Source organism: Populus alba, chromosome 18, assembly GCF_005239225.2.
Source record: "Populus alba chromosome 18, ASM523922v2, whole genome shotgun sequence".
NCBI lineage: Eukaryota > Viridiplantae > Streptophyta > Magnoliopsida > Malpighiales > Salicaceae > Populus > Populus alba.
In genome coordinates this window covers 1,677,898-1,699,676 of record NC_133301.1, presented here as the reverse complement: position 1 = coordinate 1,699,676, position 21,779 = coordinate 1,677,898, and the positions used below count along the sequence as shown (strand labels likewise).

Genomic DNA, 21,779 nt, shown 5'->3' with positions numbered 1-21,779 from the left:
GTATAATCCATTGTTGGAATTTTGGTGTTCAAGACAGAGGGTGAAAGGTGAAGCTAGGCTTTGATTGTTTATATGTTTCGATCTGCGTCATATACTGTAATTTTACATGGGGTTTACTGAAAAATTTCTTTTAAAAACTTCAATTAAACAAATTTTTAAAAACTATTTCTTACATGTTAATTTTTTCAATTTTTTATTTTGGTACATCAAAATTATTTAAAAACATATAAAATACAAGAATTTAACTTTTTTTTTAAAAAAAAACAATTTAAAAAGCAGAAGCTACAACAGTGCAAAACATACACTTAGTTCGAAATGACTTTAATATTTTAGTTTATAGTTCTTTTTAGAAGTACTTTTCATTTTAAAATGATTTTTTAAAATTTTTAATAGCAGCACATGAAAACCATAAAAAAGCACTAATAAAAGTAAATTTGTTTTTTTTTTTTAAAAAAATACATTTTTAAAAAGCATTTAAAAAGTAGAAGCAACATCCCTCCTAAAGACACTACAAAAATATTTGAGTGCGAATGGCATAATTATTGGCATCCCTGAAATTCAATCGTGATGATAATTGGTGTGGAACCATTTTTTTATTTGATGCATAAATGGGAATCCACTTCAAACTTAATTAAAAAAAAACAAAAACCAAACCCCCCCACCACCCCACATTCCCACCCAATAAATATAGAATAGGGATCGATGGGTGGGTATAACCCGACGGAGGTCAAGAATTTTCAAAATATATATTATTTCTTTTAGTTGTATGAACTCTTACGACAGATATCCTTATATGTTCTTGAAGTTAAAATTTGTAACATTAATTAAATAAAAAGTTTTTTATTCGTAAAAAAAAATAACAAATATATAGTTTCTCATGTAATATCGGTTACATATAGAATTATCTATTTATACACAACACTTAAGTTTTTATTTAGAAAATTGTGTATGAAATTGAAAAAATACGAGTCGTGAGGACAATATATTGCTTTCAAAAGAAGGAAGAAGCTCTGAGTACAGAGAAGATCTTGCTATTTGAAAAATGGGTATTGCTAGAACCACTAATTATTCTGATCGCCACTTCCTTATTAATATTTATTATATTCCAGCTTAATGTATTTTATTTTCATTAATAATGACATGAAATAGTCATTTAACAAAAAAGAAAGTATAGTGGGAATAACAATTTTTACAATGAATTTATATAGCACCAGCATTGAAAAATAATTAACCATACAAAGGATGGAATTAAGTAGTGCACAGACTATAATTTAATAATAGCAATTAATATATTTTTTTCTTACATATTTTTCCTACCATTAAACTACTATTTTATGCACTTTTATAACATTATCAAAATAAAAAACATATCAACCATCAATGTTTTCTTAGCATATAGGAGTGTTCATATATATATATATATAGAGAGAGAGGTCACTTTTAGACCCATAATCATATACAACTCAATTTTTAATATTTTATAAATTCAATCCATTTTTTTTTTTTGAATTCAAGTAAGTTGGATATATCAAATTGGGTTAAAATTTTCATGGATATTACAGATATTAATGAGTTGAGGATATTAATTTTCTTATTTTTTTATGAGTGTTGAAAAATAATGTTCAAATCGGTAAAACCCTCCATCTTATAACTGGTATTTTTGTAACATTGAAAATAATGAAGAAAAACAAGATCAGCTAAGATAAAACGAGCATGGTTGAACAAATTATTATCCAAAATACAACAAGAGAATTACAGTACTTCTACAGAGAAAACACCAAATTAATGGGTGATATGAATTTGGCGGTGGAGCACAACTTAGGGGCTTCAATTTGACTTGAATTCCATTCTCAAAACAACCTAACACCAGCAATGAAAATCTCAAATGTTTCAGTTTTATGAAGTCTTCTCAATTACAGTACTTCTACAGAGAAAAATACCAACACTAGCAACATCCAAAAAGAAAAATAAAATAAAGAAAAATAAGATATATAGAATGGGCAATTTTGACTTGCAAGTTTCATGAATAGCATGCAACGAGATAATAAATAGGAAATAAATTCAGTAAACAGAATAGATTACCTAGGGCAATATTACCCTGTAAATCCCTAATTTCTTCACTGCAAGTCTCTTGCTGCTTGTGCCTCAAAACCTAGTTTACTTGTCTTTTAGATAACCTAAAAATATAGCATACGAGAACCCAAAGGGCAAGGAATGAGCATTAAAAAAAAAACTATAATATAATGTTTTAATATTGTTTATATAACTATAATAACATCTCTATTATGTAAATACGTCAGTTCATGAATCAACCATCTGACACGAGGGGAACTAGCTATATGTTATGGCCCAGGCTACGGCCTGGGGGTGTCATGGATAAGACTTTGACAAGATTTTCATTTTAGTCCTAAAAGTCTTTTTTTTTTTTCGAGGTATGCCTCAAACTTAAGCTTCTTCATAAAAAAAATTATACATTTTATGCTTTCACGCACATACACGACCTTCTACTATACATCCATCATTATTTTATCATGTTATTAAATATAACCTAACACTATTCCATGCCAAAACCTTAATTCCTAAAATCTTAATTAATCCACTTCTGTTGTCTTAGACTTGAATGATAATAAAATTAAGTTTAATGTAAGAAATAAATGCATTCTAAAACTTGATCAAGAATAAATTTAACCTTTTATAATGTAAATAATGTAGGATTTCATGTATAGAAACAAGTTGAAAAAATCAATCCGAAAGGATAAAGTATTGAAATGGTATATCATTTGGAATATACATAATTTACCATAAATTATCGAGATTTCATTTAATTATTTTATTGTGTTTTTTTTTTAACAAACACCCCTTATCTTTTTGCTGTAGACTCTGTCAGCAAGAAGAAAATAATAACAATATGTCGGTATCTCAGTTGTTAAATGAATCATGGAGGATTTGACATCCTAAATTTAGAGGCATCAGGGGTTCAAAACCTTGGAACATCAAGGGCGCTGCACACGGCGAGCTGGTTCAAGACGAAGAGCAGAGCGGCGATCTAGAGAGAGAGAGAGAGAGAGTACTAATGGGTGGCGTGTCTGCCGCCATGTTAGGGTCGTAGAGAAGGGCAAAAGAAAAAGGCTGTTGCAGAGAGACAAGAACCCAAAGGAAGAAAACCAAGAGCATTAGCTCTGTCTCCCTAAATGACGCAGTCGCATCACGCCCCATTCCCAAGAAGACACCACCACGAGGAGCTTTAAAGACAAAACATTACCCTGCCATTGGACCCACAACGATGACAATCAAACGGCAGGGAATAGGGCTTTTGAAAAGAAGTCAAATCAAACGGCTATGTATTAATCAATCAAAGGTCTTAGCTTCAATGAAAGCAACACGTTCCTTCAAACAGTCTCCACCAGCCAATCGAAAGCTTCTTTCCTCTTTGCTTTCTCGAAAAAGCTTCGTGCCCTGTACTCCTCCCTCCAAAATCGACCCTTATTAACACACATAAGCAGGCAAATCAACAAACAAAACAAACCCAACTAATTTGCTTATCTGGATATATTTTAAATTTATTTTAAAAAAATTATTAATTTAAATTTTATAAATTTTAAGATTATTAAAGAATTACATACCTATAAAATAAGGTACCCCACAAAATTCAAACAAGAGAAACAAACAAACCCAAGTTTTTCGTTAATTCTCTTCCTTCTGCCTTTTTATTATACTCGTATTTTCATATTAAAAACAATATCATTCAAGTTTTTAAGTTAAAAACATTAAAATAATTTAAAAACACGGCTGAACAACTGTACCGTGTTATCAAATATACCTTTTATTTTTGCTGAATAACTATATATACCGTCTTATCAAACATGTCCTTTATTTTTGCTGGGTTTTACATGGTTTTATTTTTGCTGGGTTTTACCCCACCCTTTTATTTTTGGGTAAACATTATGTGGCCATTTGTTATTGCAAAGGAAAACCACTCCATGTTTTTTTTAATTTTTTTTAATGAGTGGTTGGGCGTGCGTCTACATAAACTGGTAGATTTTGTTAGAGGAAAGGACACTTGAGTACGTGTCACCGACACCTGTACATCTTGCATGACAGAGAGAGAAAGTGAAGTGCTACTCTACAAAGCCAAGCAGTTTGAGTTCCTATCTACTTCCTTTTCTTTTGGTCTGGTGAGAGTGTGTGGGTAAACAAGAGAGGATAAGAGAGATACATACGGCGAAGGGTTCTTTCTCTCTTCTTGTTTCTTTGCTTTTTTGATCTCTTGGAGAGAAACCCTAAATCTTGATTGAGTTTTGACATACAAAAGAGAGCGAATTGTAGATTTTTGGCAACTTTCCTTAAAAGGGTATCCGTTGTTTCTCAGATCTGACTCATTCTTTTGTACATTTTATGCTCTCTCTTTCCTTTCCATTTTTGGGTATTGTGTATCCTCCACCCAGAGCTCAAAACAAGAACAGAAAAGGTTTTACTTGCTTGTTTTCTTTCCCGTTTTTTCCAGCTTCTGGGACATTAGAAATTGACAGAAGAGAGTGAGCACACAGAGGCATATTTGTATAAAATTATACCATTGCTTTTGCGTGCTCATTTCTCTTTCTGTCACTTCCAGAGCCGGAATCTGATCTCTTCTCTCTTTGATGATCATCTTTTGGCCTGTTTTTTGCTCCAGAAATTAATTTGTTTCTCTCTAAATCTTTTTTAATTCCCTCTCTTTACACACCCAAACAAAGAGAACTCCTGGAGAAGAAAAGATGGTGGTGCATCGTAGGCAAAAAAGGAAAGGAAGCAGCAAGATATCCACTTGGGGTTTCGTTTTTGTTGTTTCAATTTTATTAGTTTATTGTGTATTAAATTGTTGTTTAGTTTAATGGCGTTGCTTTTGATGGTATTTAAGACTGATTACTGTGCAACTTATAGCGGAAAAACACTGTGTAGAGTAGTATATATATACATAGCATGGGACCGTTCCATTCGCGAGATCTCTAGCTAAGTTTTTCTGAGCATGGTCCAGCTTACTTGCCTAGCAAAAACCGTTCTTTTCTTTTCTTTGCTCTTGTCTCTTGCGCATGCGATTATGCTATGTACTCGAGATACGCATCTGATATGACCTTGTTTTCACCTGAATCTGGCAAGAATCTAGTAGCTTGTACCTTTTTTGTGAAAATGGGTTTTCCTTTTTATTGGCTCAAAACCCTAGTCCAGCTGCAGATAGGGTTGCTTGTTGTACGAGTACAAGAAGGGATTGCTGGCGAGTAGTCTTTGCTTTGCACTTGGTAAAACACTGATCTGATATTTTTGCATTGGCTCTTGGAAATGGGTTTTGTTTTACATGTGTTCTTGTTAAGGTACATGTTCGATTTGATGTGAATGTGATATTTTTTGTACAAAGAAGAGACAGAAAGTCTTTAAACTTATCGTATGATGTTCTTTCCAGAAATAGGAAATTTCTGCAGCCATAGTTGCTCTTTGTTGTAGTTTTTTTTTTTTTTTAGCTTTTGCGGATAAGCCATGGACAGTCAACTCATTTATCATGGAAGAGACAAAAGCAGGTCTGCAAGCACTTCAGATAGCAGACATTCAGCATTTATAGCACAGACATCTGTTTATTTTATGTAGGTTTTGACTAGTAAGGTACTTTCTCTACTGTATACTATGCTTAGTGTAATCTCTACTTCATTATTATCTTCATTTGTTAATTTGCTCAAGGATTATAAATTGAACTTATACATGGTTTTATCTATCAAATCAAATCATCTTGTTTTGTGATTTTTGCATTGCAAATTTAAGCAAACTCTTACGTGGCTTGTGATTCTTGTTTTCAAATTGAAACACCAACCAGTTTCTTTCTTCTATTCTGGATTCACATCAAGATATAGTAACAGATTCTTGATAAGATTAGAGAAACGAAGTTGTGTTGTAAAGCCAAAGAAGTTTCCAAATGTTGTGTTCTACCTTAGTCTGCATAGTCTTGATGATAAACAGTAAGTTATGATACAGCATGAGTTTTGATTAAACATTTACTGAAAATTCTTAAGACATTTTTCAGATTTCTCATCTTTTGATATTTCCTTTTTATCTGTTGTTGTCATCGTTCTTGGTTTCAGAAACAATCATATAAATTGGATTGAACTCTGTGCTATACTGCAAGAAAATTTCATTACTTTCTATGTAGAATCAGATAGAGTCGATCTCTAATTGTTGTGTTTGACTGCAATACAGCACAACATCTTGTTTGTTATATCATGGCAGGGTCATCCCGAAGAGTATGAGCACGGTGATAGTTTTGGATGATGACTTAAGGGCCTTCAATTGCTTTAGAGAACAAATGGTGGCAATGATCCATGGAGTGTTTAATAACTCGCGCGTTGTTTGCCAAGGTAACCGTTTTTTTATCTCTTCAATTCTTTTGAACAACGAGACTTCGTTAAATTCTTGAATTTTAAAGTAGTTGATATACTGCTATTCTAGTAGTTCAATTCTTGAAATGCTTTGTGTGAGAGTTCATGTTACATCTTTCCAACATTGCGATTTCTTTGTAGCATGCCCTACTTCTACTACTTCAATTAAAAATTACCTGATTATATCAATTTGCGTAAAGGAATATCCTACTCTATATGTAATCATCTCTTGCACAAGATGCTTAATTAGTTCACCAATCCGCTTGTTGGGAGGATTTTAGGAATAATTATCTAGATATTTTAGCTGGCAATTCTGAGGACTCCCTATATAGGAAGTAAAATAAACTGCTCTTTAATGTTATCCAGGTGGTTGATGCATTCATTAGGGATTTCAGCAATATTTTTGTTTGTTTGTTTCATCTCCATGATTATACGAATGTGGACACTGGCTTGATACAGCCTGTCTTTGTTTTCCCTCCTGTTCTTTGTCTTGTTTTTCCCGATACAACGTATCACGAACTTACTTCTTAAATACAGTAAAGACCTGGTCAGAATGATTTGCTATGGCTACACACAAAGTTAAACAATTTTGTAGTTTTTGTGGGCATTCACCCAAACATCAGAGGACAGCTAGTTGAGAAGTTTTTAGATTGAAGTTGGTATGGGGTGCTGAACATGATTTTTATATATTTTCTTTAAAAGAAGGAAGAATCTTAATTATATTTTCCAATTAAGATGATGCCGATGCTTTGGAGAATTCAAGTTCTTGATTTTGAAATGTGGAAAATGAATATATATGATGAGCTCAACGATCATATAACAAGATATGTGATAAGAGTGAATGCCTAAAGGATGATGAATTAAAAAGAGAGTTTAAAAAGACATTAAGAACTCTCATGATATGTAATAATTGAGGGTCTTTGTGTGCAAAATACTTCAACTCTAACATACAAACTAGATGACGATGCTGTCTTTTTTGAATTCGATATATTAAAAGATTTGTCTGATTCGATAATCTAACTCAATGCATCTATGCATGGCCTTCGTTGCTATTTCTATCCCTTCCCAAGTCAACGATTTAGACAATTTGGTGCTTGTTATAATGGATGGATAAGTGATTTCAAGTCAGCATCATCGCTTGAAGTTCCATGGCATCCACTTACATTTTGTAGCTGTAAATTTTATCTCACAAGTAAATAGCTACTCTATCTCTCAAATTTTGTAACCTCCAGCCATATTAACACTAGCAGGGTGTTTCAGAGTATAATAATAGTTATTTTTTAAAAATTTTCTTGAAAACACCGTTTTTAAAAAGCACTTAATCTTAGTGGTGAATTTTAGTGATAGGTAATAGTCTTTCCATCACACACACACATATATATATGGTGTGAGGTAACATTATTTCTACTATTGACAACGTTGAACTGCCATCTGCTATGTTTTTCTGCAGGTGATTTCAACAATATTAAAGAAAAGAATAGATATCCAATGCATATGTTCTTGAAATATTAGGTGTAAATCAAGATTAAAATTCAGGTTCATGGCTAATGTTATACATGCATGAATAGTATATTTAGCCTTAGGACAAGGGTGGTTGTGGAAACCTAGTGATGACGCCTTAAGGCAACGGGGAATCTTACTCCATAGCCAAGCTTCGATTGTACATTAATTATCCTTTTGGTCTCTCTGTTTAGGTGATATGATGCAGTACAAAGGTACTTGGCACGTGATATGATGAAGTACAAAGGTACTTCACACTCATATTCTTAATGAGGACTTGCAATCTACATGCATAATAAGCCATAGCCATAATCCCTATTTAATCTGACACCATGGCATAATATTGTGACTCATGCATAAGATCTTGTATTCCCTTTTTTTGTTTTTTTAAGTTGAGTTTTATGGTTTAATTCGTAGATGTTTCAATTTTATTACTCCTTTTCAAGCATGTTTGTTTTTGAATTTTTTTTTGTTCTATATATATATATTTTTTATATTTTAAAATTATTTTTATGTAATGATATTAAAAGTAAATTTTAAAAATAAAAAAAATATTATTTCAATGCATTTTCATATAAAAATTATTTTATTTTTTTTTGTTGAATGACGGAATTTGTCGTGAGGTTATGATAGTATAGGTTAATCTCTACTTAATGTACAAGCGAACCTCCTATAAAATGATCCAGTTTTTGTTTTTTTTTTTAATTAGGAAAGTTGACAAAAATAATTAGTAAACAATAGCATAACCAAGAAAAAACTAGGAAAATAACACAGTTTAAATTGTTGCACCTCCTTTTAAAAAATAAAAAATTAAAAAGGTTGAGCTACATCATTAAAATAAAAAAAAACTTATTAAGACTAGTCCATGCATCTATTAAATGAGACTATACCTACAAGAAATTTTGAAAAATTACCTAAAACCTTGACCTTTTCCTTTTGACATTGAAAAATTATACTTTGAATATTTAGTTGAGAAAACCTACCTACAATTGTTATTATAATTGATTTAATATTCAAAGTGCTCTTTATAGTTTTTTATTTTTTAATCTTCTTCTCCCTCCTACCATTGCTTTGGATTCCATGTCAAAACCCAAGTATTTCTCCTTTGCCCACCACTAAATCAACATGACTACTACCACTCCCTTCACCCACCATGCACTCTCTATCCCAAAAAGACAAACAACCACTAGTCAGAAAAGATTCTAGACAATTCTTTCAATTTGGCGAATCTAGGGTTCTTCCATACAGCACCCACTAACTATGGATTTGCTTTGTTCTTGAAAGAATCTGGATGCAATAGCTCTTTAAGTTTGATATTTTTAGTTTATATATGATTTGGATTTATTTGGGGAAGGATAAAGATTGTGGGGGCTGACTTCGTAGGTCGTTTTATTTTTAGGTTTTGCTTTAACGTAGTTTTAATATTAATTAATATAGCTCTAATATAGACAAAAACAATACAAGAAAACTTTTGATATCAATAAATGTATCTTTAATACAAGCTAATATAAATAAAAACAACACAAGAAAACAACAATCTTCAAAAAAGCTAAAAAGCTAAAATTCTTTTGAAATGAGTTTCCATCACAAGAATTCTCATTCAACTTTTTAGTATTCAAATATTTTTTATATAATAGAAAAAAACCCTTAAAAATAATAAAAAAGATTTAAATTAAAAAAAATATCCTTAACATTGTAAGGACTAGACAATGACTTTCTAGGCCTAACTCAAGGGCTTAACAATCTCATATGGCTAAAAATCAGATCCTAAATGGAGCAGGTTCTGCCATTTTCCTCGAAAATTTTTAGCTTTTTGCTTCAAAATTTATATCCTTTGCACTATGTTTAGCCAAAATCTGCTGCATAATTTTTTTAAATGGCGTTATGCTGGTTGCCTTTATGCTCCTCCATGACTTAACTTTTGGGGTTTAGTTTTCAATCAACATTAATGCCCACAAAACAACATTCTTACTCATAAACCTTCTAGTAGTTTCTAGTTATTTCAAGATCGTCTAATCCCCCCCCCTCCTTTTTTTAGGGATTTTAATAGGGTTTTTGTTCGGAATTAAAATTAACCAATATTTAACAAAAACATTTCACACTAGCTGTGAATTTTGACATCTCAATTTTTTAAGAATAAGGTTTCATTATACCTCCTCTGCAAAAAGAGGGGAGAGGGTCTGAACACAAAAAATAGAGGTGAGAAAATTTTGTTTGTTTGGTTCACTGGAAAATCAATTTGTAGGGAGAAAAAAAGAGTTGTGGGTGATATTATATATAGAAGTATTTTAGTCAAAGCGTAATTTTTCAAATGTATTAGAATGCGTTGTTTAATTTATGTGCTTCTTCTTTCTCGTCTCTGCAATTCTCTTTTCTTCCTTCTTTTCCTCATTTCTTGCTAGAGCGACCTTTGTTAATTTTTCAACTCTTTGGAATCTATCCTTGAATTTTAGCTCATTTTGGAGATTCTTTACATTTGGATCCTCTTTTCCTCCATTCTTTTTCTTCTTCTTCAAATCTTTTACACCCCCCTCCAAAATCCAGCAACACAACCCTTAATCGGCCTACACAACCTCGTTTCATTTCTTGTCAATCTTCATTCTATTAAGTAAAAAAATCCATCTACTCTTGTTGTAGCATCCATTTATGTTTAAAGTTAATTTACTTGAATTTTTTTTGTTGAATTTACAGTTTGCATGTATATTTAAATATTGTTTTATAATAATAATTTTATTCTATTAATGCATGATTTATAATTTTAGGGTTTCTTTGGGATTCGGAGAAAATTGATTTAATTTTTTATTTGATAAATTTGAGTATAATTTTATAATTTAAGTGTATTAAAATTAAAAAAATAATGAGTGATTTAATAGGTACCAATAAATTTGTTGTGAATGAAAATTTGGGTTCTTTGGATTTCTTTGGCCATGTGAGGATTCTTGTATAGCAATTTATAATAATTCAGATGATAAATGTTAATTTTTTTTAATAATTATTAGGCAAATTGGTGCAAAGCTTCTTTTAGATTATTTCTAATGAGTTTTATGTTTGGTAAACACAATAGGCAATTCACTTCCTTTTACTTTGGCCAATCTAGCGGGACCAATTAACTTAACAAGGAAGCTTAATCTCTCCCACATGATCAAGGTATCAATCACTTTTTGTCTTCTTTTTTATTATTGTTTTTTTTATATATATATAGGAACCAACTGATTGATATGCGATCAATTTTTTTTTGGGATTAATTAGTTTGAATATTAAGTTTGATTTGTATTTGAAATTCCTCATCTTTTTTGCATCTCTATATGTCAATAGCATTGTTGAAGCATGTAATTATTCTTAAAATCTTGAATAGGTTATTAATTTTGGGAATGAATGAAATTAATATGTAACCTTATTTGTAGCATATTAGTGTTAAATTTGTGTATTCCAATATAACTGGTTGTTGTTATGATTTTGATAACGTGATTATTGTGGTTGGGGATTATAAGTTGATTTTTTTTTTTTTTTTTGTAATTATACTAAATGATGATGGAATTGTTGACAGAAAATTCTGTTTATTTTTTAATTTTCTGATAGTGTAAACAAGATTAATAAAAGATATGGTGACTGGAGTTTGGAGAAATATTCCTAGGCAAGGAGGGTTGTGGTGCATGTAACGGTTGCTTAGAATGAGTGCAGGATGATATTAACTAAGATAGGGTCTTGTGTTTAATAGGTTGGTGAGATCCAAATGCTAGCAAAACCAATTTATGTACTCTGTGGAAGGAAAATATTTGGTCAGGTATCTGTGGGAAACATCTTACATGATGAAAAATGCGAGCTTTGCTAGTTCGTTTTCCCTAAATCAGTGAGGAAAGTCACTTCTTGATTTCACAATTTGTTAAAACCAATCACCAGAGTGCCACAAAAATTTCTTCATGCCTTTTTTTTTCCTCAAATTTTATTCTTAATTAATAATATCCTGTTTACACTATGAACAGTATTTCTATGCTGAAAACACGAATCTTGTAGCTGAAAGTCAAACGATGCTAAGGAATCTAGAAATTTTTCTGAGAGATGGAGGCTTTCTGACCACACGAGAAGGGGAATAGCTTCTAAGTTGAAAGTATGAACAAAGATGCAACATGGAGGCTGATCTCTAAGGACTGCACAAGGGCAATTGTTTGAACTGTCTATGATAACTTTTTCCTGTATGTAATAATATAGCCTGGTGAATTCCAAGCAGTTTTAGGAAATTTCACAGGATAAGCAATTATCACTATCAATTGGCAGTTTTAGGAAATTTCACAGGATAAGCAATTATCACTATCAATTGTAGGGTCTACAACAGTCTCTCCAAGTATAATGGGGAGACTACATGCTCAAGCAGCTGACGAAATTAGGCTTTTCTTCTTTTATTGTTTGTAGTGGGGAATTGTAACTTGGGCAAACTCCTAAGCCTCAACCTTAAATTTTTTTCTTGCCGATCATGATCATATTGGCTGATGAAATTGCATGTTACCTATGTGTTGAGTTGTTAATTTCTTGAGGGTTTTTGGTTCTTGTAATGATCACTGAAAAAGTGTTTTCAATTCCAAGAATTGCAGACATTAAGCGAACGCTACTTGCATGAATGGCAATTTATGATGTCTAGTTGATTCCAGCATTATTTTCCTGCTTGCTATGTATCACATACTATATATTATCTGTCATCAGACTGAGCAAGCTGAATTAAGCTCTAGAGTTGAATCACCTGGTGAATTCCTTAAAGAACCTGAGTATGAGGTAGCTAGTGGGTGCATGAGTACTTGAGGGTTTCCATGTGTTTATAATACCAAGATTTCAAATTCCAAGCTGGGATTAGTCCTAAATTGAGTGATTGCAGGATTGTGATGCACTGGATTAGCATATAATTCTCAGGACTTGCAAATTCTAGTTGCAATTTAACTGATAATTAACGAGTTGAGATTTCTAGGTTTCCCGTTGGTTTTGATTTACAACTTTTTCTTTCTTTCTTCTTTTTTCTTTTTCTGTGGAGTTGTCAAAAACCAGATTGCTGAAATTACAACACTCTCTTACAGGTAGATGATGAAGAATATCGAGCCTCATGCCTGCTTGTAAAGACAAGCTCGCCTGATGCCTACTTTCTGGTTTCAGTTTTCTTGTGAATTACAGAGAGCTATGTCTAGGGTTTCGTTACCTCTACCAAAAAGCATCAACCAAAATAAATAAATAAATAAATAAAAAGGTATCTATAAACTCCGAAATCATATTGAAATAATAGAAAGAAGCAGCAGAAAATTTTCAAGTGCATGCTTTTATGTTCTATAATGCAAGAGAAAGCAAGCAGATATTGACGACTTACATGAAACTTGGGCAGCAGAAACAAGGACGGACTCGAGTTTTCACCAGGGCCCTGCATACATCGGCTTCCAAAGCCTTCAAAGATCTTGCATGTTAAGAGAGGGGAGATGCTAAAACAACTGCACACGATTTTTACTAGATCTTTGGGGAAAGAAATCTGCAGAAATATGACTTACCTGACGTTTTTTCAGTGCCTGAGCTTGTTTTTATGTGTAAACTTGTATGACAATGTGTGGAAACAGTTCATCCACTTCTTTTCTGACTGATGGGGACACACAAAAATTGCCATGGCGGGAAAATACAGGGATGATTCCCATATCCCAACTGTTTCTTCTTCCGGTAGGTTGTACCGTTATCTGTACTGTTTTTGGGAAGTACTGTGTTTTGAGAACAGGGCATTTTGTGACTCCTTGATTTCACTTCTTTTTTTTCCTTTTTTTTTTTTTCTCCCTCTAGATTGCACGAATTGGGCTTCCTATTCAAGGTACAAAAGGGTTCTGAACTTAAGTGGTACATGATTCCTAGCTTCATCGTATGGATTGTAATGATTAGAAGTAAAAACTCTGACCAAATGGATCCATGCATACTTGTCGATCCTGTTGAATTCATTGGTTGGCAGCTTTAGCTTTTGTTGAAAATTTGGAAACCCTAAGATATTTTATCATTTGCCCTAGTAATGGATAGACTCAAAATTAAAACCCTACCCCTCTTGCTTGTAGACTAGTACGAAACTTAAAAAGCCTGATGGTTATGTGAACGCGAACCGGCAAGTACTATCTAAATATGACATGACAAGTAGCTAATCCAGACACCGACCGGCCCACGGCACACAGCACACAGCACACGGCAAGAAAATTGCTTGGATAAACGAGGGGCTTCCTTCTTCCGTTCTAGTTAAGTTGATCATGTGAATCTTGATACACAACCTTGAAATTGCTAAACAAACTGTGCCAAGCTAAAAACAAGGGGCAGTGTCATAACTGATTAAGATTGTACAACAATTTTGATTTTACTGCTAGTCAGTGTCAACTGATGGTGGACTTGCCGGGGGAGGAACTCGGACCATTTTCAGTTGGTCAACCCGTCCAGTCACATCATGCTTTAATAATGGTCACTGGCTTTTAGCGAGGGCTCCAGCAGCGAAAAGCAGATTCCTACGGGAAAACTGTCCAAATAATGTAGCACGAAGGTTATATACCGGAAAACCAATATCAAAAGGCATAAATAAGAAAGGAAATCAAGTTTAAGGAGTTGAGCTTTTAGAGAATTACCCTCAAAGTGTAAACTGGAGTAGACTTCGTCGGCAAAGTTTTTAACAATCTCAATCTGTTCGTATTTCCACTTTTGCTGATTAAATGAAACAGGTACTGTAAATGGCCCCGCAAAAAAAATAAAAAGGTTCAGAAGAAGAGACATAACGAGCTACTTTCACAGGGGAACTTACCTTTCTTCTGTCCTTGGGGCCTTTGTGCTTGTAGTTACATCCCATAATTTTACAGTACAGTCAGCTGAACCAGATGCTAGAAGAGATCCTTCACAGCTGGCATTCAAGATGAGAAAAACAGGTTTTGTTAGAAATCTAGCCATCACTTACTAAATATTGACAGAGTCCAAGAGGTTGTTTTGAAATTTCTTCTAGTGTCTCTAGGATTTGCACCTGAAGGCAAGTGACCATACGCATGAATTGTGGCCTATCAAAGGTGATATGCAGCGGCCACTCGAGAGGTCCCACATCATGATTGTCCCATCTTCATCAGCAGATGCCATATATCGACCATCAGGTGACATGGCCAATGATAAAATCATACTCCTATGACCAATAAAAATGCGGACACACTCCCCGCTTTGTACATCCCACAGTCTAACTGTTTTGTCACTGGAGCCAGTGGCTATGTAGTTGCAGTTGGCATGCCACTGCAAGCACTGAAATATATGGAATCCAATTCAATGTAGCTGATATTGCAGAATTAGAAAAAAAAAAAAAAGGAAAGTATTTTACTAAATTTGCTGACTTAATATTGTACATAGAGCAGGCTCAACATGATAAATTCATCCTCGGTGGATACAAAAATTTATGAGGGAGGTTAACTTGAAGAATGAATTTCACCCATTTCTTCTATTTAAATATCATGAACTACTTTGTTGCAACCAAATCCAGACTACCAGACCAATAAATTAGATGTAAAAGCTACTTACATCAACATCAGACAAATGACCTGCCATTATCCTCAAAGGCTGTATCCTATCCATAGACCAAATCCTTGCTGTGCGATCATGTGAAGCACTGGCAAAATATTGTCCCACAGGACTGAACTGCACCAATAGTTTAGTATGAACACATGAGAAGTGAGGCATGAACACTTAGTATTATGGAAATCTCTGCCATAGTCTCCTCAATTTTGATCACGTCATCAAAAGACAATGGATGGATAAAACAATAAAATCAAGTCAAAATGAAGTGGGAAGTTCCAATTTATACCTGAACATCCCAGACAGGGTAATTATGGCCCTTGTAGCAAACAAGATTTGCATTGAGTTTTGTGCTCCATAATCGAACTGCAGCAGAGCAGTGTGTCATTTGCAAAAGAAATAAAATAAACAAAAATAAAAAACAAAAAAAAAATTTCATGTTTGCAGAGAGAGAAATAAGCAGTGAAATGATAATCTAAGAGAATATACCCGTCGTATCTGCTGAAGACGACAAAATAAAATCCCCAAGAGGGCTAAAAGTGGCTGAATGAACTGGACCTGAATGACCCTGAAACAATGTATAAGATCTTTTGCCACTGTTTGTACTCTGGCCTTGTTCGCTCGGAGCAGCATCATTTTCACCCTGCAAAATAGCTGACAGCAGAAACATTTACCATTATAACTCTTTGCCCAGTATGTTTTAACATGAAAACCAGCATCTAAGCATGGCCACAATGACAACCATATCAGAAAGATATAGAATTCTGGATTATGATGGACTAACATCTACAGTGTTTTTTCCATCATGTCTCTGTAGCAGCTCTTTGGCTGGACTATAATTGAGAATTTTCCAAATGGATAATGTACAAAAAACACAGAACAATTCATCAAAACTCAGTATTTACACCGTCTAAAATACATTTTGAATTAGTAGTGTCATAAGAGATGATTTGCATAGTACTTTACTGCTGCTGGAATCGAAGAAATAAGAAATTATCAAACAAACTAATCCTTTGGAGAGACTTACAATTGCCAGCTTGATGTCCAAGCTTTGCCATGTCCCAAACCTGTAAAGGCACAGATCAGAATTAGCAACAGCAGCGGCCAACATGTTGGATTTGGGTCAAGTATGGGAGGCAACCTTCAGTGAGGAGTCTGAGAATCCACCAGCAACCAAGGATCCATCATGTGAAATTGATGAACAGTTTAAACTGGAAGAAAACTTAAATAAAAAAATGAACAATTGATCATGTAAAAAAATAGAGAAGCTTGATAAAAACACATAAGTTCTGAAATTACCCATTATGCGTGTTGATAAAGGTATAAAAGCTGACAGATGGCAGTGTCACACTACTCAACTGTACACGGTTTCTCAAGTCCTCAAGAATAGACTGTTCCACCTCAGCTGGCCTGAAGGAACTGTTAATTTATTAATTATCAGAAATTAAGAATGCAGCACTAACTTATGTTAGCAAAAGAATCAGATGTTTATTCCTGTTGGACCTAAGTCACGCAAAATCCTCATAGCAGAGACATCATAAAATATAGTCATGTGGGAAAAGATGCAAGGCCAAGTTCACGTTGTATACATTATGAGCCTAATTTGGTTCCAAGGGTCAATAATAAAGCATGGTAATATAATAGATTAATCAAATGAGGAAGATGACAGGATAAAGGAAATGAGACTTTGAAGGTTCTGTTCATAGTCACACTCACACCATGCTGAGGACATGTAAAGTAACAACTTACCTTGGTTAGGTGTTATTAAACATTGCATGCTCATGTTTTTCAGCACCTAATTAAAGCGAGTTTGTCACCTTGCATGTCCTCATAACATGCCTAAATGACATGTCTATTTTATTCTAACACACCTGAAAGCACATATGATGTGTAACAAGATGTAAAATATCATGTGTTCAAGTGTGCTGAACAAGATTTGTTGAATAAGAATTCCTACATGTATAATATACAAGGCTTCTCAATAGTCTATAAAAGGGAGCCATAAAGATTGTGACAGGATCAAACTTCCTATGTTCGAATACATTATCTTCTCTTTAGCCTTGGCCTTTTATGCAACACCCTCCTCTTTGTTAGCCTTGTAGATATCACCATGTCCCATTTAGATAATATATATCACAACAACGCCATTGATCTAATGAAGAAAATCACTTGGGATTCGAGAAAATACATTACTGGCAAAGGAAGCTCGGGTTTGACTCGTGGTGCTGCAGATACTGTATTAGCTTCAGGACGAGCAATTTTAGTTGTTGCACTAGCAGCTTTATCCTTTTTTGACTTTTTGATTGAAGCTCCTTGCTTTCCACCATCTATTGATCTTTTCTGAATAAGACATTGATGACATCAATGTAAAGAATAACTCAAGCTTTAACAGAAAGGAATACCTATAGGACAATCAAAGTAGAAATAGCATATATTACAAAATTAAATTAAAGAGAAGCAAGAATTATTGAGTATATGAAATCCACATCAAGGAAATTATGGAGGAGAAGCAGGATTTGAGTATTATACCTTATTCTCATCCATGTCCCCCTCTTTGGTTTCTCCTTCTGTCTTTTCAGAATCTGAGAGAAAACCCCCTGTCTTCTCCAATCGTTCTTCTATAGAATCTTCAAGCAACTATAGCAAACAGAGAAAAGCTCAAAGTTAACACCTAAACAACAAAAGCAATAAAAATAACTAATAACTTCCTCATTTACTACCAAGATGAAGAATGCACTCACCCCCCAACGTATTTCTTTTTTATTTATCTGATTAGCCGCATCCTGGCTGCTTCCAATTAATGTTACAGCATCAGGATCATCAGAAATTGAGATGGGTTGTCCAGGAGAAACTGCCAACATAAAGAACTTGTATTTTCTACAGAGTCCACCAAATTCTTCATGAACTGGACATGCAGATGCAACTAATTTGGAAGTAAAATGTACCTTGGAAGTTAATATGCTCATTGACAATCCCGAGAATTATAGTGCATTTTGACTTCCGAAGATACTGCATCAGGAGCTCATTGGAGTACTGATAATAGGGTTAAAACCAACTTTTGAGAAATATACTCCAACAGAATTCTTATATGTTACAAATTACAGAAGAAAACCCTTAAATCACCTGACATATCTTAATGTTGACTTTACTCTGCCTAAGAGTATGAGCAAATTCCATTTCCTGACAGGAAAAAATTAAATAAAAATAATGAGATCTTCTACAGAAGTAATTTAACCAAATTAAGAGTGGAAAATGTAATGCAAAATCTTAGAGAGGTATTAACCTCCAGATGAGAGGGAGAAAGAACTCCTTCCAACTTTTGAAGGTCTCGTGAGTGCATCATCTCATGATCTTCACGGAAGCTATTGAAAAAATTTCTTGCTAGGGATGTAAAATGATAATAGCAAAAATATGAGACAACTGCCACACTAACGAGCCACTTAGGAATTTACAGGTTTCAATAAGGATTAAAGAAGAGGAAAAAAATCAATATTTACCCTCTTGGATATGTCCTTTAGCAACAATATCCATATAACAATGGACAAATACTGGATAAAGCACACGAAGCAACTCATGCTGCGGAGTTCAAAGGCAACCCACATCAGCAAAGTACAAAAATCACATGCCAAAACAAATAGGTACATGTCGAACCATGCACAAAGAAGAAATTAATCACTAGTTTACCTTGTACAGATCAAGCGAACTATAAGCCCACGACCTTAGTTTACTATACTCATCTTGGTAACGTGCCGGACTATCCTCTGGTCTGAATGACAAAAATAAAATTATTTTGGAAATGAATAACCAGTCTCCAGACCGAATGAATAACCAAACTATTAAAAAACTTGAAAGAAAAGGACATTCTCATTCCCTTGTAAATAAAATTCTCCAAATTGAGCATTTTCCAGGAGCCATTTCTACTTTCAAATTCTTATTCAAAATCTTCACTCTCAACCAATCAATTTTAGAATCATAATGAGGGTTTCTCGCACACATTGTTGTTTTAAGTGCCTCTTATTTCTTTTCTTCCAAAGGATTGTTGTCATTGAAATTCCAGTAAGTAATCGAACATAAAACTACTTCCATGACTGATTTCCACTCTCAATGTGAATTAAAAGTGCCTATTTTCCACTAATGTTAAGCCGTTTACTTCCCTCACTTCAGCTAAAACCCTAAATACATTTCTAAAAAACTCAAATCTTTAAACAAAAAATGTCCAAATTAAACAGTATAAAAGCAGATAAATTTTTCACTCTCTATGCTTGCTTAAATTCTTAACATATTCGAATCACAAAATACACTAAAATTGCTCATTTCACATTGCCCATGAAAGCCATTTCTTTCTTCTCCAACAATAAAATCAGTGCACAACCAGCTAAAACCCTTGACTACTAACTTATTCAAGTACCCATTATTTCTTTAGCAATTTAGAACTCTGTGCTAAAAAAATAAGAAAAAAAACTACAAAAGCATCAAGCTGAGTAAAAACTAAAAAGAAAGAAAAAGTAGGGTTCGTGAGTTACTGAGAGAGGGAGTGAAGGAGGGAAGAGAGATCAGGATCCGAGTGGATACTGATAGCATTATTGCTGTTGTTTTGTTGTTGCTGCTGATGCTGGATTTCTTCATGGAAAGCGAGCTCTGCTTGCTTGAACCCTTTCTTCTTTAAATATGTCTCCACAAACTTCACTACTGCTTCTTCGTCCATAACTGCTCTTCCTCCTCCTCTTCTTCTTCAAGTTAAAGACCAAGGCAAAGTGCCCCTTCTTTATCTTCTTCAAAATGAAGCACGCAGCTCTCTTCTTTCTCGCTTGCTTCCTGGTGGAAGCTTTGCTGATTTGGGATAGTGATAGGGCTTTGATGTATCAATCTGGAGCCCAGCAAGAATGGGTTTGTTTGATAATTGAGTCTTGCGATTGTTGTTGGAACGCATTTTTTAGATTTTTTTTATTTTCTTGATTTACTGAAATTTTATGTTAAAAACAGTAAATAAAAAAAATATTATTTTTATATATTTTTAAATAAAAATTATTTTTTAAAATATCATACGTCACAATTTTAAATTCAAGTATAAAATCTAACTATTAAGTTTGTATAATGGATTTATTATATATATATATATATATATATATATATTAAAAATATCTAAAAATACTCTCTCAATGAAATATAATTTTAATTATAAAATTTAATTAAATTCATAAAATTAACTTAATAACTTTATGATTCAAACTTTGTATAAGTTAGATTTATTTTTAATCTATATACAAAGTTGATGTGATAAAATTAAAATGTTAAAATAACTTAATTATTATCTCATCACTTCAATTTATCTTATCAAACTCATATAAAATTTAATTAGATTAATTCAAAGATTTTTTTTTAAATATTCAAACAATATTATTTTATAATAAATCTACATATCTACACTTATAGGTTTACTTGGCAATCCAGCTTTAACTTGATTTGTACTTTACACAAACAAAAAAACATTTTTAGTTATAATTTTTTAAAAAATATATATTTACTTAAAATTGCTATGAAATGGATTTTTACATGCAAAATAAGTAAAAAACAAGTCTTCATGAATAAAAAAATATATATTATTTTAGCTTTTACAAAGTTGGACTTTAAAAAATAATTGTGTGGGGCTCAATACAAAATGCACAAGTAAGTTAGTAATAAGCATGGAGGGTGTGCTTGAAAAGCAACGATAACAGTATGGTTTTGGGTGTTATTATCTGGCTAATTAAACAATTTTTTTTCTTTGATTGGATAAATAACATAAGTTATCACAATATCAAACAATTTCTAAATATCTTCATATATCTTGTTGTCTCATGGTAGGAAAGAAAAACATATTGTCTTAATATTGCAATGGTATGTCATCTAAACCTAGAAAAAAAGAAGAAGAAGAAGAAGAAGAATGAATCACATGTTTCTTGAAAAATAAAAGAAAGAAAGAAATCATGAGTGTGGTTGAGTTAATTGGTATAAAAATAGAAGGGAAAGTAGTACTTAAGATAGCGTTTGCTTCTTATTTTGGAACAAAAAAAAATAAAAATAAAGAAAAAAACAAACTTATTTGATATTCATGTCTTTTTAATCAAACATGTTTCTATCTCTTATCTATCTATATTTTTTTATCTTCAAGTACTAACCAAACCCAATCTAAGTGATTGACTCTTTAACTCTAATATAGTTAGTGTGTGCTTGAAATTATGGTAGTTTCTATTGCTGTGTTTTGAAAAAAAAAATATTTTAAAAAAATATTTTTAGTTGCTGCTAATTGAATTAAATATATGTTTGATTAAAACTATTTTTATTAAATAAAAAGTAGTTTAA

At 32.9% G+C, this 21,779-nt stretch overlaps 2 protein-coding genes across 11 annotated transcripts; one reads left to right on the top strand and one right to left on the bottom strand.

The window, feature by feature from the left end:
* Positions 1 to 4,081: 4,081 nt before the first annotated feature.
* On the top strand, positions 4,082 to 13,683 carry LOC118051116 (uncharacterized). 9 transcript variants are annotated; one of them, XM_073406327.1, is made up of 6 exons: positions 4,082 to 5,634; positions 6,223 to 6,380; positions 8,096 to 8,148; positions 10,966 to 11,048; positions 11,620 to 11,685; positions 11,885 to 12,424. In XM_073406327.1, the coding sequence occupies exons 3-6, from the start codon at positions 8,133 to 8,135 to the stop codon at positions 11,993 to 11,995; spliced, it is 276 nt and encodes a 91-aa protein (XP_073262428.1). In that variant the 5' UTR covers positions 4,082 to 5,634; positions 6,223 to 6,380; positions 8,096 to 8,132; the 3' UTR covers positions 11,996 to 12,424. The 9 variants fall into 9 exon arrangements, 3 of the variants coding, with proteins under 3 accessions (XP_073262428.1, XP_073262427.1, XP_034917559.1); XM_073406326.1 differs by lacking the exon at positions 8,096 to 8,148 and having other exon boundaries at positions 4,105 to 5,276; positions 5,496 to 5,634; XR_012168690.1 differs by lacking the exons at positions 8,096 to 8,148; positions 11,620 to 11,685; positions 11,885 to 12,424 and adding exons at positions 12,965 to 13,131; positions 13,267 to 13,683 and having other exon boundaries at positions 4,097 to 5,634.
* A 423-nt stretch (positions 13,684 to 14,106) lies between these two features.
* Positions 14,107 to 20,327, bottom strand: LOC118051114 (transcription initiation factor TFIID subunit 5). 2 transcript variants are annotated; one of them, XM_035061667.2, is made up of 19 exons: positions 19,961 to 20,327; positions 19,122 to 19,203; positions 18,935 to 19,013; positions 18,721 to 18,818; positions 18,561 to 18,617; positions 18,383 to 18,470; positions 18,179 to 18,288; positions 17,967 to 18,074; positions 17,626 to 17,777; positions 16,737 to 16,847; positions 16,579 to 16,648; positions 16,465 to 16,504; positions 15,927 to 16,091; positions 15,727 to 15,803; positions 15,444 to 15,560; positions 14,905 to 15,170; positions 14,692 to 14,787; positions 14,519 to 14,594; positions 14,107 to 14,412 (listed from the first exon to the last, which is right to left on the bottom strand). In XM_035061667.2, exons 1-19 carry the CDS (start codon positions 20,140 to 20,142, stop codon positions 14,359 to 14,361), a joined length of 2,028 nt encoding a protein of 675 aa, XP_034917558.1. In that variant the 5' UTR covers positions 20,143 to 20,327; the 3' UTR covers positions 14,107 to 14,358. The 2 variants fall into 2 exon arrangements, with proteins under 2 accessions (XP_034917558.1, XP_034917557.1); XM_035061666.2 differs by having other exon boundaries at positions 16,737 to 16,856; positions 19,961 to 20,326.
* Between the last annotated feature and the right edge of the window lie 1,452 nt (positions 20,328 to 21,779).